Here is a 15,849-nt window from a genome sequence, read left to right on the forward strand (position 1 = left end):
TTAATATAGCTTTGATTGACTTCAGTTCTGCTGCTTTTCTCTACTTTTCCGATGGCACTCTGACACTCACCTTAAGTATCTCCAACAAGCTGCTCTAAAAAAGCAGAGAGAGCCCTGATTTTCTGCAAGGCCAGGGAGTACCAGGAGGTCACAGGGAGCAGAGCAGCTGGGTGTTTGGAGCGGAGTGTGAAGGATAGCACGAAACGTGAGTCATGAAGCATCAGGAGCAAGTGCAGAGAATGAGCTCATCTGGGCACGGGGGCAGTGGTGGAGCTTTGCCTGGGGAAAAGGGAGCATCAGCTAGAGCCACGGGCCGAAGGGCCACGGTGGCAGCGCTGCAGCTGGGACTGCACTGGCACAGACACTGGAGAGGAGGCAGAGTCTGGAAGGCTGCCAGGGCACAAATAATTGTGAAGTAGATCAGCACCCTCAAAGGAATGACTGCAGGAGGCAGAGTTTGAGATGAGAGCAGGAATTTCGCATGTGACTGAGGATTTCCTTCCTTTTTCTGGTGAGATTTCCCTGTGAAATGGGGGGTGGGGGTGGGGTGGGGGGTGTGCTCTTCTGTGTTATCTCTTCAGGGCAAATGCTACGCTCTTCAGCGTGGTGCAGTCCGTGTTAATGATTTGTGTGTGAACCCGTGCCCTGCAGGCTGTGTTGCACTTTCAGACTCTTCTTAAAAAACACAGGCTATGTAACCTAGGAATAAGGCAAGCTGCTCTCTTGAAAGTTCATTACCTCTGATTTTTTTCTTTAAACAGATTCAAAAAGCTGCCTCAGCTGCCCGCAGTGAGCTAGAAGGACACAAAGGTACAATCTCCCAGTATTTCACGACCTTACACTGTCCCGTCTGTGATGAACTGACCCAGTATGGGATCTGTAATAAATGCAGAAGCCAGCCGCAGCATGTGGCAGTGATTCTCAACCAAGAAATCCGAGAGCTGGAGCGTAAGCAGGAACAGCTGGTCAAGGTATGATTAAGCATTGTCAGATGTCTGTCAGCCAAAGACAGGGACTGAAATTTCAAAGCGGTGCGTTACTGAATGCCCCCAACAGAAACGGGAAGTACGGTCCGGGTGTTAAACATGTTAGAGCTCGTTTGCTTTTCCTGTTGCTGTTGAAGGCAGCTGTTACTCTCATTAGCTTTGCGTAAAATTGAAGGCAAATGGGAGGATCAGAACAGAACATGCTTATCTCCTTTTCTTCTTTTTTTAAGAGTATCTTAAATGGTTTGTGGGTGCCTTTCTATAACGACAGTGATAGAGAGTTGTAAAAGCATGAAGGATTCACCTTTTTTTGCATTAAAATAACTGATGGTGTTCTAGGTGTTTATATGTATAACATGGATGTGTTTTATCCTGTGGGTTTTGTTACCTTTCCTCGCGACAGGAATTTTCCAAGCCTTTTTTTTTTTCCCTTGAGCTAGAAGTCAATTAAGAGGGTAGCCGACTGTGCTCACGAATATATTATAGCAAAGCACAATGCCTCCCCTTGCAGAAATGTATGCATATTCTCACCTAATTTTTGTAGTGGCTTATTTTGTAATTAAATATTTTTGTTAAGATTGATTTTTAGCACTAGCACATGAAGAGTTTTAAAGACTTGCCTGAATCGCAGGGATATAAATGTTCCTGTAGCCTAGGCACTGATTTGATAGGTTCCCATGGGGCTCTGTTGTTAGAAAACCATTATAATTCACTGTTCATAAATATTGCATTGCTAAGGTGTGGGCTTCTATTTCTTGCTGTATTTTGTAATATTTGCTCTAATCTGCATTGTAAATGGCAGCAAAGGAAGGTGATGCATGCTCTGCAGTTTTCCTGTGGTACTCTGAACCCTTTACGTTGCTTTTGTTCTGGAATAAATCAGAACTTGGCAGGTTGGTCCAGCCCCGCAGAAGGATCAGTGGGTTTGAGCAGAACATTCTCTTGTCCCTGCAACACACAACAGGTCAGCGAGGCCTGGGATCCCCTCCTCGTCAGTGTGTGATGACTCAACCGCTCTGTAAGAGCATCTGTCTTTCTTTCCTAACACGAAGATGTATATATCCTTCACAGCTTAAATTCTTGGCTGATTATAAACATGCCAGGGCCAGCAGAAAACTGATACCACTCTGAATTGTACATTATTTAAACAAAAACCACCACACTTAAAAATGATGTGCCATAGGTTGAGGCCAAAGACTGCTCTCCTCTATACAAACTGAACTTAGGAAGCATCTCGAGTACCATTTAGTTTGGTCCCTTGCGCTGAAACCAGCCACAGCCTCTTCCAAAAGACCTAGAGCAGGCTTATTGCCGAGGTTCTTCTAGGGGTTACAAACCATTTAAATCCTGTTCCTTTTGGTCACAGTTGCAGGTCAGAGGAGTGGGATCCTCTGAGGTGCCACGCGTGGGACTTGGCGAGAGGAGCAGCTCCTCTCCACCTGCTGTCAGTTTTAGTTTCTGGTCTGCAGGGATTCAGTGCCGATACAGGTCTGGCTGAGAGGGTTGCTGGTGCCCAAGTCATTTTAACGTGGAAAGAAGGGGAAGAACTAATTTTAAAAGCAAAGGATGTTGTTTTGATTTGTTGTTCAAACTGTGCAAATGGTAGGATAATCCTGCATAACATGCTGATGTTAGGAAACACAGGTGTGGTTGGAAGCAGATTTCTGAGTTCTTGGGAAAACCATTGGAAGTGGCAGATACTGGAAAGGATTAAAAGCAAAATAGCAAAGCACGGGCCTTTAGTTTTCTGAAGGCATTTACCTTTGGAAAAACTGTGCCTGCTATTTTATTCATTCTAACGTAGCGTCACCTCCATTAACGGGTAGTTCCACGAACAAGGAGAGCAGTGGAATCTGCGTGCCCTGTGTATTTCTATCTTGGGATTATTTCTGACTTGGAATGTAAAACTCTAATCGAAGCTTATCTTGAAACAGGAGTAGTTTATTACCAACCTTGCCTGTGGAGAGAGTAACTGCAGAGTAAGTTTTGTCTTTTTGCGCTCAGAAACTTCTATACAGGCTAAATTTATCATGAATATAACACACTGCCCCACTTAAATCCACTCAGCTTATTTACCTTACTCTGCCAAGCGTCACCACACATGAGTAGAACTTAAATTAGCAGGATTAAACCCGAGCGGTACAGTCAAGCTGTTCTCAAGTCCATCTGTGCCCGGTTCCCAGCGGGGACGCCTGCCAGCCAGGCACCGCTCGCGTCTGGCAGCGGCAGGAGAGGCTGCAGCAGGGAAGGGAGCCGCTCTGATCCCTCCGTGCTGGGGAAGGGCTTGGTGCTGGCAGGGCTGTGCCCCTTCTGCTGATGCAGCACGGAGGATGTGCGGCCCCACGTGATTTATGCCGTGCTTGCGTTAAGTTTGAAATAATCCGGTTTGCTTTTTTTACATGTCATCTAGATATGCAAGAACTGTACAGGCTGCTTCGATAGACAGATCCAGTGCGTCTCCCTCAACTGCCCAGTACTTTTCAAGCTCTCCAGAGTAAGCAGAGAACTGTCCAAGGCCCCGTATCTCCGCCAGCTACTTGACCAGTTTTAAATGATCTGTGTTACAGGATTCCAGGTGCTATTTTTTTTTTCTTCCCTTCAGTGTTTACCACACTAAGACTATTGTGCATGGTGCTTTTTCAATTCTCATCTAGTCCAGGATTTCCATTTTAACTGTTGGGTTTATTATCTGAAGAATAATGAACGCTTATCCTAACTAACTTAAAAAAAATAAATAAAAAATAAAAAAAGACATTTGTTGATCTATGAATAGCTCACTTTTTAAGATGTACAAATTTCTTCTTTCTTTCATGTTTCTAACATACTGTTTTATAATGCTGATGTTGAAATAGCTATGTGTGACATCTTGTAAATCCATTTCAAAGTAGAAGTCAAGTTTACTTCCTGGAGGAAGGAGCACTGAAAACCTCTTGAAATGATAAAACCATTAGTGTGTGTTCTTGAACTGTCAGTATCAAGACGTGTTACTTATATATTATCCATTCACTTTATAATTTTGTCTGCGAAATATTTTGTAAATACACTTTTTTACTTTTCAAACAACTGAGTAAAATAATGTGCAATGACTTTTATACAGATAATTTTAAAGTTGGTTGGTATATCTCCTCCTAAGTTTTGCTTGATTCCAAGTAGATTGTTATTTTGATCAGACTGTGCAAGCAGTAGTATCATGTGTAGCATTTTGAAACATTATTTTTTAAAAATTGCTGTCTTGCTTTAGCTATTAATGGGGCATTGTGAGGAACTGTGCAAAGACATTTTTGTTACAAACCTGTGGGACTGTTGCAATACTTTAAATATAAAATTTTATTCCATTTTTGCTTGTTTTGTATAGACATTTCTATTGCTTCTAAATATGCTTAAAATATTTTCTTTCCTTATGTACTGTACAGTTAAATCTTATTTGCCACCATCTTGACAAAATGTGTATTTAGAATATTTGTATAACTGTATAAAATGGAAAAGGATTATGTGGTCAGTGCATTGTTTTCTAAACTGGAAATCATTTTGTTTTAGAAGTTAATAATGGAAACCATATTAAAGTTGAATAAAATGATATGGTAAAAATTATATGCTCTTTTTCTACTTACCCTCAATTGCAGGCACCTTTGTTTCCCTCAGTTGGCACACAAATAGTAACGTAAACAGCAGTGCTCAAGGAAGAGTGAGGAATCCGCATTCTGGTTTCCAGTTTAAGCTTTGGGATCCAAAACCTCAGTATTGATTCTTTGGAGACCTTCCCCAGCCCAGAAGAGGAACATTTTCAGTATCCCGTTAGTCAAAAGACGAGTGAGTTTTAAATTTAGAAGGCCAGAGTAGCTTTGAAAAATAGAACAAAACTTTTATTTACATCAAGGAACCTGAGTGCCTTCTCCAGTTCAGAATTTATTACATTCAAGTATATATATATTACAAGTCAGTCTTAAATTTCGCATTATACAGTACAATGTAAACCCACACCAAGCAGAATAAAAACTGATTAAATATTTAATAGAACATTCACACATTTTAATGCATTTTAATGCAAAGTAACTGAAAAAAAAAAACCATCAAGGCACAAAACATGGCCTGCTCTTGCATTCTAGCATTGGTCATGTACAGAATCAAAGTGCAAACACCAGGACGAACATGTTAATGCTTGCAGTACAATCCAGCATTTGGCAGCGCTTAAGGGATTAAAAAAACCATATTATTTTACGTTTAACTGCAAGAGGTTACCTTTAACGCTGGAGTAAATGGGCAAGTGCTCATCTTCAACCCATGCCTGTTTTTATGGACAAAAATAGGATCCTTTTTAAATTCAGTTATCTAATCCATGGACCGTAGCTCTCGTCCTCAACACAGAGATGACTTTTCTAGCATAAGCAAAGCAATGGTAAAGTAATACAGTTCACTTCAAGTAATTTCAACCCATAACATGCAAGTTTGAGTGTTTGAGCTTTCTGGAGGATCTGCAACTTAAAAGGCACTGTAAATAGATCCTCACTGTTAACTGCATATGCCAGGAAGCAGTTTACTTTGGAGGGAAATCTAAACCTGTGGAAAAGAACATTTGTCATCTAAAAAACAAACCTTGAGGAACACCAGAATCTAAGAACGAGGAAAGCTACAGCCTTGAACATCAAGGATGTCTAAAACTGCTGTGAGCTGGACTCACTGGAAATGTCCTAGATCTCTTAATCTCAAATTGCTTCGAACACTTCGTTAAAGGCATGCTCTGAGGGGGTAAGGAGAACTATTTCCGTAAGCATATTCCATTTCAAATTTGAGGCCAGAATTGACATCGAAGGCTCTACATGACTGTAAGTCTATGATGACTCAAAATTTAGACGTCGAACAGACACAGGCTGCCACGTATCAATCAGCCGTGACTCTACCCGGTACCATTCAAGGTGGTTACAGCAGTTCCACTCTGTCTTCCTGCTGCTGCTTTTGGGATCCTTCTGGCAGAAGGCTGCTCTTACCTTGGCATTCCAGGCTGTTGCTCCATTCCTACTACACAGGCCACCTGCTTTTAAGGGGGTAAAATGGGGATGAACTCAAGTGCCTCATGCAGGAATTAATACAGCCAGTACCAAAAAGAACAACCTTTTTTTGCACAGTGCATTTACGTTTGTCGGGAAGACAGCAGTCAGAACCACAAGTAAGTGTGTATAGACATGCAATCAGTAGAGAAGGTTCAGAGAGGTTACAGTGTATTTCCAAATGCAGCTTTATTCATTTTCTGGCTGTTTTAGTACTTGATTATGCAAGACGTGTAAACTATCCCTGAGAACAATCCTACGTGCAGGACATTCTGATTTGGAATTTCATTCAAAAAATCAGCGTACGAATCAGGGGTTATTTAAAATCTTCCTGGTCGCCAGGTGTGTTTCTTAAACTAATTTTCCTCTGACAACATGATATCAGGTACGGGGAAATGTTTTCAAATTGCCGTCAACTCAGGGCAAGCCTACGGATTGCAGGTGCGGTGGGGAGCGGCCATGGAGCCGTCTCCGCATCTTTTGTTGTTTGTCTTGCACCAAACCCAGTCTCTGCCAAGGGAAACCTGTGACCACCCCGGGGCAACGGGAACTCCTGCAAAAGCGGAGCAGAAGCAGTTACCGCTTCCCCCTCCTCGTCCACCCGTGGGATTTGTCCATGCCATCAGATAACACCCCCTACTTTCATCACACACAAAGCAATTAACGTAGCGTGCAGGAGGGAAATGGGGAAAAGGGAAGCTGAAGAAATGCAGGTTTAACCTTCGCTCCCTCTGCCATCCCACTCCATTTGTTACCATGTGCAACAAACGAAACGCACAAGGCCACACAGACGGACACCTGTCAAACTGTCACATGGACCTAGAACAGGGCTTGGCCTCTCACACACAACCCTTCAGTGCAGTAGAAACATTCCTCTTTCATGAGGTTGAAAAGTTCAGCATCACAGATAACCGATTTCTCTCCTCTCTTACCAAGAGATTCTGTGACCAAGCACCTCAGAACTGCACCCTTCACTCACCCCAAAAAAATGAGTGGTCCAAGCAGTTCCCTTCTTTCCTAATTAGTGCTTATTGCAGTATATATTACCGAAATGCATGCCTCACATTTAGAAAACATCTCTTACGTTTATAAACATTTCTGGTACAGTCTATACATTTTATCATGTTACCCCATTCATGTCCTCATGGCCTTTCCTGCTCCAAGACACATCACTGCAGACTGAAAACGGAAGAGGAGAAAGGGCCAAACAAACATGGAAATGGACACGTGGAGCTCTGCGCCACTATCAAAAATTCTTGAACCACTTTACAAGAACAGCTACAATTCAATGGCATTTCCCTTTAAAACAAATAAAGTCAGCTTTTACTTTAATCATTCTTCTCCCGGTCAACATTCACGTTTTTTCTCCCAGGGGAGCCACCAGCAACCACTGGAGAATCACGCAATACGGCGTCCAGATGGGGCTGGAGAGAGCCTTTGGCTGGAGAGTCCCCCGGTATCTTACGGGAGGTCTCTACCACAGAGTTTCTCAGCGTGTCATTCATTTCTATTACCTCAAAGTCTGCTTCGTTCCACTCCCCAACATCCTCCTCATCCTCTTCATCCTCATTAAGCCCCGAGTTTGACAGCAAAGCTTTCCGGTCCTCGCTCTCGCCCGCTTCTTTCATGTCACTCTCACCAGGAGAGTTGGCCAATTTGTACATCAGAGGGAAGAGTATAACTGTCATCGCAGAAGTCACCAAGGCAGTGTACATAACCACAGGGACGTGGTGAAACCTGCCCTGAAGATACCCCACCACTGCAGGAATGCACATCTCGCCCAGCGCGGCACCGATCACAAACAGAGAAGCCGACTTTCCCTGCACGACCGTGTACTGTTCTATCCAGGAGATGCCGCTGGGAAAGATGGTGGCCATCGATGCTCCGTACACCGCGGTCCCTACCCACAGTGAGGCTGGGTACCTTGCAAGGAAGGCCAAGCACGAAGACGAGACGGCAGAGCCTATGATGCTCAGCAGGATCATGGTGCCAGGGTACAAGCAAGCAGCACAGAATATTGCCACTCCTCTGCAAGCAGCAAACGCACCCCAGAAGACAGAATTCAAAGCGGCTGCTTCGTTTTCTTTCATCTCGGCAAAGACCTTTGCGTAAGTAAATATGTAAGAGCCGTAAGTGACCTCCGCTCCCACGTAGCAGAAGAAGAATATGAACAGGAGAAGGATAAGAGCATAGTGGTACTTGGCAAACGCGCACTTCTGCAGAGAAGCCTTTGACTTGTCTCGAGCTGAGCTGCCCTTTGAATACAAAATAAAAAAGAAGAAAGAAACTAACAGAAGATAGGTCCCGATGACAACATAGGACCACAAAAAATCTGCACCAAGATGGTGTTTCAGTGCTGACGCAGCTGATGCAGCTGATGCTGTCGGCACAGACCTCGGGACAGACTGGTTTCTCTTTTCAGCTACTGGCAGGTCTTTAGATTCGGAGCCTCCCAAGGCCATTTTAGCCAGGATCGGAGCCACGAACGCACCAACAGCAAAACTGAAGTGTAAGGCCTGCATATGTGGCCCAGCCTCTGCTCCCCAGGTGTTCAGTGCCAGTACATTGCCACCTGCAGATCAGAGAGAGGAGGAATCAGTCATTTTAGTCTGAAACCAGGTACTGTTTTTGGATGGGGGGGAAAAGGCAAAAAACCCATAACCTACAAAACCAATTCAATTTGCAATAATACCATGCTTAGCAAATACAATGTGCAGAACTGCAGTTAACTGAAATTCTGCCTGTAAGTACCTTAAGCCCACGTGATTACCTGAGCTTTAGGAGGGTATTCACAGCAGTCAAAACGAAGAGCCACGCAGTGGCTCGATCCAGCAGTTGCACTGGGGGAGGTTTACGCTGGATATCAGGAAAAAATTCTTCACCGAAAGGGTTGTCAAGCATTGGAACAGGCTGCCCAGGGAAGTGCTGGAGGCACCATCCCTGGAGATATTAAAAGACATGTAGATGCGGCGCTGAGGGATATGGGTTAGTGGTAGACTCGGCACTGCTGGATTAGCAGTTGGACTCCGGGATCTTAAAGGTCTTTTCCAACCTCAGTCATTCTATGACTCTAATTACCCTACCCGACAATTTGCAGCACTTTTCAGCCTTTTCTCAGAAGAGCCAATTAACTGCTGCTCATTTCTGTATTTAAAGCAACGATGCACAACACTAAGAATCAGAGGCTTCATTAACCAGCATCCCAGGAAACACCAAGAATCACTTGCTTCTGATGGGCTGGGACCACCCCGACTGCGTTCAAATGACTTTCCAGAAGTGGAAAGGTTTACAATAACACCGCTGCAAAGACCAAACTACAATGCCCTCAGATCAACAATAATGCTAGAAAATAAGATCTCAGGGAGACATTTTTAAGTAGTCCCTGAGAAGAATGCAGGAAAATAAGAACAGTAAGCAAATTCCTGTGCTACAGTACAGCGACCCTTGTCACTCAGCACTAACACTCTTCTAGATTAAGTCAGTTAAACTCTACTGCCTTGCTCTTTGTTACTCCTGCTACTCCTGCTCAGGCCGGGAAGTCTCCCTGCCTCAGAGGTCTGACTTCCAAGGAGCACACCCACCCACTGAAGGCATTTTTACAACCAGCCGGCAGGATATTCCCATAGGAAGACTCTTTGAACCAAGTGCCACATATAATGATCCTACCACAGGCAGCAAATACACCTTTGCACTCAGGTTAATTAGCATAACCTGTGCCCTGCAAAACGGTCTTTTTCATTACTGGATCCTTCATCGTGGTCTTTTTAGTGTTAACAGAGCTCCCTCAAATTCCACAGAATTTCAGCAGACGGTTCACAGGTGCAGCTGTCGTTCCTGTGTGCTGCCCACCAGCCAAGCCACCGCACACAGTCGCTGGCTGGGACGCTCCCAGAGCCGTTTGGACAGCGAGGCTAACACATTAGCCGGCTCTTCTCAGAAATAAGCCTGTCCTGAAGCCGGTCAACCAGATCCAGCACTACCTTGCGGGCTAGTAAGTAACCACAGGCTCCCTCCGTAAGCCAGGGAAGTCAGCACGCTGCTGGGACATCAGGTGAGCAGCTGCCTATTGCGGCTTCATCGCCACCTTCCACAGCAACACCCCAACACTCCCCTGCTGATGTATTTTGGTTGTTTCCTGATCTCCAGCTGCAAGTATTCCAGTGTTACCCAGTCGTCTCGAAGCGTGCCCAGTCTCCTGCCGTGGCCTCGCCTCCCGATCCAAACTGCCTGCTACGCCCAGGCGTCACTAACTCACCCTTTCCAAGTCATGCTCAGTGTACTGCTTTCTGTGGGAGTTTCACACCTCTGGTATAACTGACCTTTCAGCCACACCAAATTTGCTCTGCAACTTCACCAGTACATCTTCCTCCAGTAAGAAGCCTCTACTAATAAACCGGTTTTAAACAGATTTCCAGCAAAAGTGGTTTTTTTTCCAGGCCATTTGCAGTACACACATGCCACAGTCTGATCTGCGGGACAGAATAAATCTGTGTTCCCAAACACCTACACGAGGCTGGTCGAGGGCAGCAAATATTCCTTACTTCAGGGAAACGGAAGCCATGGTGCTGTAAGCGAGCCATGGCAATAAATGTCTGCTGTGAATTCTCAAACGGCACCTAGCTAGCTTTGGGTAGGCAGCTCTCCAACACAGCAACTCAGAGAATCTCTCAAACACTAGGGCTTGCTCAGGATTAAGGTAGCTCCAGCTAACGCTAATGAACTGTAACCCAACCAGCTTCCTGTAGACGAGTAAGTTTTCTGTAAGAAAACACTGCTTAAAGGGCATGTGACACTTTCTTTATGCCTGTAAAGGCCCACAGAAAAGCATACTGATCTCCTCCTGGACACAAGAGAGAGATGCCCAGCTCCCCCAGCCCCTTAAGGAAAGCCTGTCACAGAGACATAAACACTGGAAGTCTCAGGACCAGAATAATCAGAAGAATCCCAGCCAGGTAAAATGGCTCCCCTCTTTTAACTGAAGATGTGTCCCATGAAATACCAGCAACAGTTGTAGTGAGCTTCAAGTTTCAGTTAGTTCAGTAAAGGAGCTATTGGACCACGTGGTCCCTTACCTGTGTCTAGAATTCCCATGGAAGCTCCAATAACTGACATCAAGACAGTTAACAGCAGGGATTTCTTACACCAGGGTATCCCATAAAGACCAACCGTTGTTCCAAACATGGATAATGCTGGAAAAGTTAAAAAACAAAACAAAAACCTCACATACTACAGTTGCCATTTAAACTATGAAACATGAAGAAGACCAAGAAATACAAATACATTCGTAACTATTATAGTTACAGATAATACTAATAGACAATGTAACCGAACCACCTCAATTCATGATTAGCAGAGGCAGCTGGGAAGTTCAACAGAGTCATTTTTCACTGGGAAAAAAAGGAATTTCATCAGGATATAAACACTGCATGAAAAACCTGTTTTGCCAAAGCTTTATTTGCAAAGGGAGTAGCAACTGCTGCTACAACACTAGGAAGTCTTCTGCAAACTTTTGGTTTAGAAGTGCCATTTCAGTATCTTCTGCAAACTTCTGATCTAGAAATGTTACTTTACCACAAATGAAGTAAACCTTGTTTCTGAACAGTATGAGGTTTACCCTCTGAGAACTACAGAGCATTAAATATGGCCCCATTTGAAAAGAACCCAAATCACTAAACTCTTAACATCCTATAAAGCAATTGCACCTTGGCCAACAAGCGACCTCCAAACAAAAATGCTGACTTTCATTTATATTACATTCTCACACGAGACATTCCAAAGCGTTTCTGGAGTTTTGAGACAGAACTACAAAATTTCTCATAGTAAATTTAGCAGCAATTCATTGACTATTAGTTTTGCTATTATTAACTACACTTGCAATATGCTGTTTCAAAAAATATTTTCAGCAGATGGAAATTACTTTCATTACAGTTTGGGAAGAAGTTCAGCAGTTAAATCCTATGCTTATAATGACATTCATAAAATAATCTGCAATGTATATCTCAAACGTATAGGATTAGGCTTTTAGAAAGCTGGTACCAGTTCAGATATCACTATTATTTTTCAAATCAGTGCTTGAGCATAGATGGGATAGGTAATTAAAAAGATCAATGGGGACTGATGTAATTAAGAACTTAGGTTAATTCCAACAACAAAGGAAAACATAAATAACCAGAACACTACGGGCCTTGCAAGATAGCTGGAATACATGCCTCAAAACATTTTTGAAGCTGAGCTGCTAAGCTGCATGAAGAAAAAGCTAAAGATGGGATGTGTTAAGTACAGCTGCTCAGATGCCCCACTCAGAGCCGAGAAGTAACTTCTCAGCAAGTTCCCAGTTGTCCACTTCAGCTCTGCGCCTGAAGATTGATCCTTAAAAGCTTCCTTGACAAAGACAGATTATGTCTTCAATCTTTTTGTACAGTAGCAGAGCTTCAGTAGTTGAAAAGATGGGAGATAAAACTACACAAGCCAAAATCTCTTACAGGCAGCCCTCAGATGATAAAAATGAGAGAACATTCAGTGGTTCAAATTTGGTTTTGCCAAAAGCACTACCAAATTGGAAAGGATTAGGAGATGAATCATTTTGCACGCATTGCTGACAGACAGCTGTCCTGCGTGATACCTCAGGATAAGAAGCAAACGCTAAACTACTCAAGTTAACACTCGCTTCCACAGGTGTATTAATTCCGTTACAGAAGGTAAACGACAGACAACTCTGACCTTGTCAGATATACAAGGAGGCTAAAGGATACCCACATTACAGGTGTTCTGGAGGAGAGGAATAAAGAACAGGGAGGAGATCAATTAAAGACATCTTAAAACAAGAGCAAGTAAGAACTGATCTGCGAAGATGAAAACAGGAAGAAACAGGGGGGAAAGAAAGAGGAGACAGACAAGCATATTATATGACGTGACTGCTCCCGATAGCAGAGGACAGGCATACGGGGAGAAGAGGAGACTTAGTTCAAACACTAGCAATGGAAAATGGATCTTCTCATACTCTCTGAATAACCCTGTAATTGCAGCACAGTCCTCAGGGGACCTGTGCCACGGAGTCACAGTTCTGTTGGAAACTCCCCCTGTAAAAGTATGGGAAGAAGAAGGGGAAGAGTGAGCTCTGGTATCTGGTTTAGTCCCTAACTTACAGCGCAAAGGCACATGCTACCATTACTGCCCTAGAAAGAAAAAAAAAGACAGGGCTTCCACTATTTTAAGTGTGCTTCTAGAATCTCTACCTGAACGAGATACTAACACCACTAGAAGGAACACCTCATTTCTGGATGCCGAGTGTGGTTCTTGGTGACCTGGTGGCCAAGCAGCCCTGCTCTTGCCAGGACAAAGCCAGTCCTGTGCTCCTTACAGTGGAGTTTCCACATGTCATAAGATCATAATGTGGTTCCTACAGAGTTGTAAACATTTTCATGGCTAGGCAACGACTGAGCAGCAAGTTTCCACCACCACCACATGTGGTATTTAATATTTTTCCACTTTGAAGAAGTTCTAATAAGGCCCTCCAATCAGCACCTCAGTACACAAAGATGATCACTTCTGATGAGGTTTAAGAAAGGGAAGGTTTTACGAAGCTCTCCCCCAGAAGCGTCGCGTCCCTCATGCGGGAGCCTTCTGCCCTGTGCCCGTGAAAGCCCAAACACCGCTGCCCGTTTTGTTACTGTTTCACAGAGTGACGTTATTGAAGCTGCGTGTTCCAAGAGGATCTACACTACGTGTATTACTTGATACAAAGGGAAAAAATAACCCGGTTTCACTTCCCCTGCCCAGACCAAAGGCACCTGTCCGACAGGTTTTCTCGGTTCCCGCTATCGGTGTGCCCGGCGAGCGCAGCCGCTTGGGAACGGCGCTGGACGGCGCTGTGGCCGGGCGCGCGCGGTGTCACAAAACGAACGGGACCGACTATCGCGACAGCGACCCGCAGCACAAGCGCGGCGGCCCCGGCCCCGCACCGCCCCCGGCCCGCCCCAGCGGCGCGCGCGGCACCGGAGGGCGCCATTTCCCGCCCGGCGCGGCACTCACCCAGCAGGAGGTGCGCGTTCATGCAGTCGAAGAGCACCCCCCCGAGCACCGACCCGCCCAGGTAGCCCAGGGACCGGCCCACGAAGATGTAGTAGATGTCGCTGACGTTCCGGTGGACGTTGGCGGCCAGGTTCGGGAAGGTGGGCCCCAGCACCGCGATGCTCATCCCCTGCAACACACGTTAACGGGATGACTGGCGCGGCGCCCGCGGCGGCTCGCGGCCCCGGCCGGGCCGAGGGGCGGCCGAGCGGCTCGGGGCCCGCCGGCGGGCAGAGGGACGGGGCCGCAGGTGCGGTGAGCCGCCCGCCCGCCCCCGCCGCGCTCACCAGCCCCAGGAAGGCCGCGCACAGCGCCCCGGAGATGCACCAGCGCAGCGCGGCTCCGTCCCCGGCCCGGCCGCACCGCCGGCCGCCGCCGCCGACCACCTCCGCCTGCGGCGCGGCTGAGAGACGCGGCCCCGCCGCCTCCCCCGGGGCGGCGAACCGGACCTGCTTCTTCCGCTCGGCGCCGGCCATGGCTCCTCCCGCCGCGGCGCCGGCACCGACGGCCGCTGCGGCCCGCGGGGACGCCGGCCCCGCCCCCCTCGCATGGCGGCGCGAGGGAACTACGGCTCCCGGCGTGCCCTGCGGCTCCCGGCGTGCGCCGCGCGGAGCGCCCGCCCGCAGCCGGGCCCCTGCGGAAAATGGCGGCAGGTCCGTGTTGGCCCCCGCCCGCTTTGCTGTGGGTTTTTTTGGTGTTTTTTGGGGGGGGGGGGGTTTGTTGTTGGTCTTTTTTTTTAAAAAAATAAACAAAACAAAACCCAGTTTTCCACCGCCCGCGGCCGCTGGCCGGCTTTGTAAGAGTGGAAGTGCAAGGGCTATTAACCCCTGAACTTGCACGCTGCAGTCTTACACCTTACTTATTTCACTGTGCAGAGAAGGCTTGCCACTTCGAAGCCTCACGAACAACTCAAAGATATTAAAAAAAAAAAAAAAAAAAAGCAGTCCAACATGGAATTATCTTTGAGTTGTTCAGAACAGAAATACGTGCTAGAATGTAACAGACATTGCACATGGAGCGCAGCAACCTAGTCCTGTTTCTTCTGGCAGTGGTTGGCGTGTTGCAGAATAAGCGCAGGGAATGGTTTTATACATTAAAAAAACCAAACTAACTAGCTACAACAAACAACTCTGCAAGATAACACGGCTAACCAGATTCAAATGTTAACACCTTTGGAATGAGCGCAAAGTCTCACCATCAGACACCTGCAGGATGCTGCTGAGCTGCTGCTCATAGGTCCATCAGTAGAGTATTCGAAATAAACCAAGTATAAAACAACAGTATTTCTTTTCCGAAAAATCACACAAGTCAAACTGCGTTTCTAGATCTTTGTATTTTTCCTTGTTAATTCACATCCATGATAAATCCTGGTATAAAATAGCTACCTGAAAAAGGTGCAAAGTATTTGAAATGTATTCTATAGGCTTTTCCTCATTTCTGTTTCACATTCTTACAAAGAGGTTTTGTATCTTGAGACTGCAAATGGGAACAGCACTCCAGCTCTTATAAATGTTTTGAGCATCTTTTTTTAATTCCAATTTGAAATACAAGCAGTCTAGAGAATAACCCCAGGTGAAATGGGAATATTTCCCACTAAACATTATCAGATATGTTTATTAAAGAAAATGAAATAGTTGGCCCCACTACAAAGGAAAGTGAATTAACTCCTGTGATTGACAGCTTCAGTAAATGAGGAAACACCATACTGCCAAGGCAAGTCAAGGTGAAATTGGTCATAGGCCAGTAAA

General features: G+C 45.6%; 2 protein-coding genes across 4 annotated transcripts in view; one reads left to right on the forward strand and one right to left on the reverse strand.

Annotated features, from left to right (window-relative positions):
- The window catches only part of REV3L (REV3 like, DNA directed polymerase zeta catalytic subunit), a 124,789-nt gene extending 120,212 nt beyond the window's left edge, over positions 1–4,577 (forward strand). For both annotated transcript variants that reach the window (XM_056343093.1, XM_056343094.1), the window contains 2 exons: positions 762–971; positions 3,397–4,577. In XM_056343093.1, the coding sequence (XP_056199068.1) occupies positions 762–971; positions 3,397–3,537 (351 nt within the window). In that variant the 3' untranslated portion in view covers positions 3,538–4,577. The remainder of the gene's footprint in view (positions 1–761; positions 972–3,396) is intronic.
- A 246-nt stretch (positions 4,578–4,823) lies between these two features.
- MFSD4B (major facilitator superfamily domain containing 4B) lies at positions 4,824–14,646 on the reverse strand. Of its 2 annotated transcripts, none has more exons than XM_056343098.1 (4): positions 14,389–14,646; positions 14,063–14,231; positions 11,104–11,220; positions 4,824–8,603 (listed from the first exon to the last, which is right to left on the reverse strand). In XM_056343098.1, the coding sequence occupies exons 1-4, from the start codon at positions 14,575–14,577 to the stop codon at positions 7,360–7,362; spliced, it is 1,719 nt and encodes a 572-aa protein (XP_056199073.1). In that variant the 5' UTR covers positions 14,578–14,646; the 3' UTR covers positions 4,824–7,359. The 2 variants fall into 2 exon arrangements, with proteins under 2 accessions (XP_056199073.1, XP_056199074.1); XM_056343099.1 differs by having other exon boundaries at positions 14,551–14,633.
- Between the last annotated feature and the right edge of the window lie 1,203 nt (positions 14,647–15,849).

This window comes from Falco biarmicus, chromosome 6, assembly GCF_023638135.1.
Source record: "Falco biarmicus isolate bFalBia1 chromosome 6, bFalBia1.pri, whole genome shotgun sequence".
NCBI classification, from domain to species: domain Eukaryota; kingdom Metazoa; phylum Chordata; class Aves; order Falconiformes; family Falconidae; genus Falco; species Falco biarmicus.

Bases quoted from the DNA above. Each gene is read 5' to 3' on its own strand.
- MFSD4B (XM_056343098.1), bottom strand. From the start codon at position 14,577: ATGGCCGGCGCCGAGCGGAAGAAGCAGGTCCGGTTCGCCGCCCCGGGG. The intron at 14,232-14,388 runs GTGAGCGCGGCG...CGTGTGTTGCAG, and splicing joins GCGCGGCCTTCCTGGGGCTG to GGGATGAGCATCGCGGTGCT. The intron at 11,221-14,062 runs GTGAGTGCCGCG...TAACTTTTCCAG, and splicing joins GAACGCGCACCTCCTGCTGG to CATTATCCATGTTTGGAACA.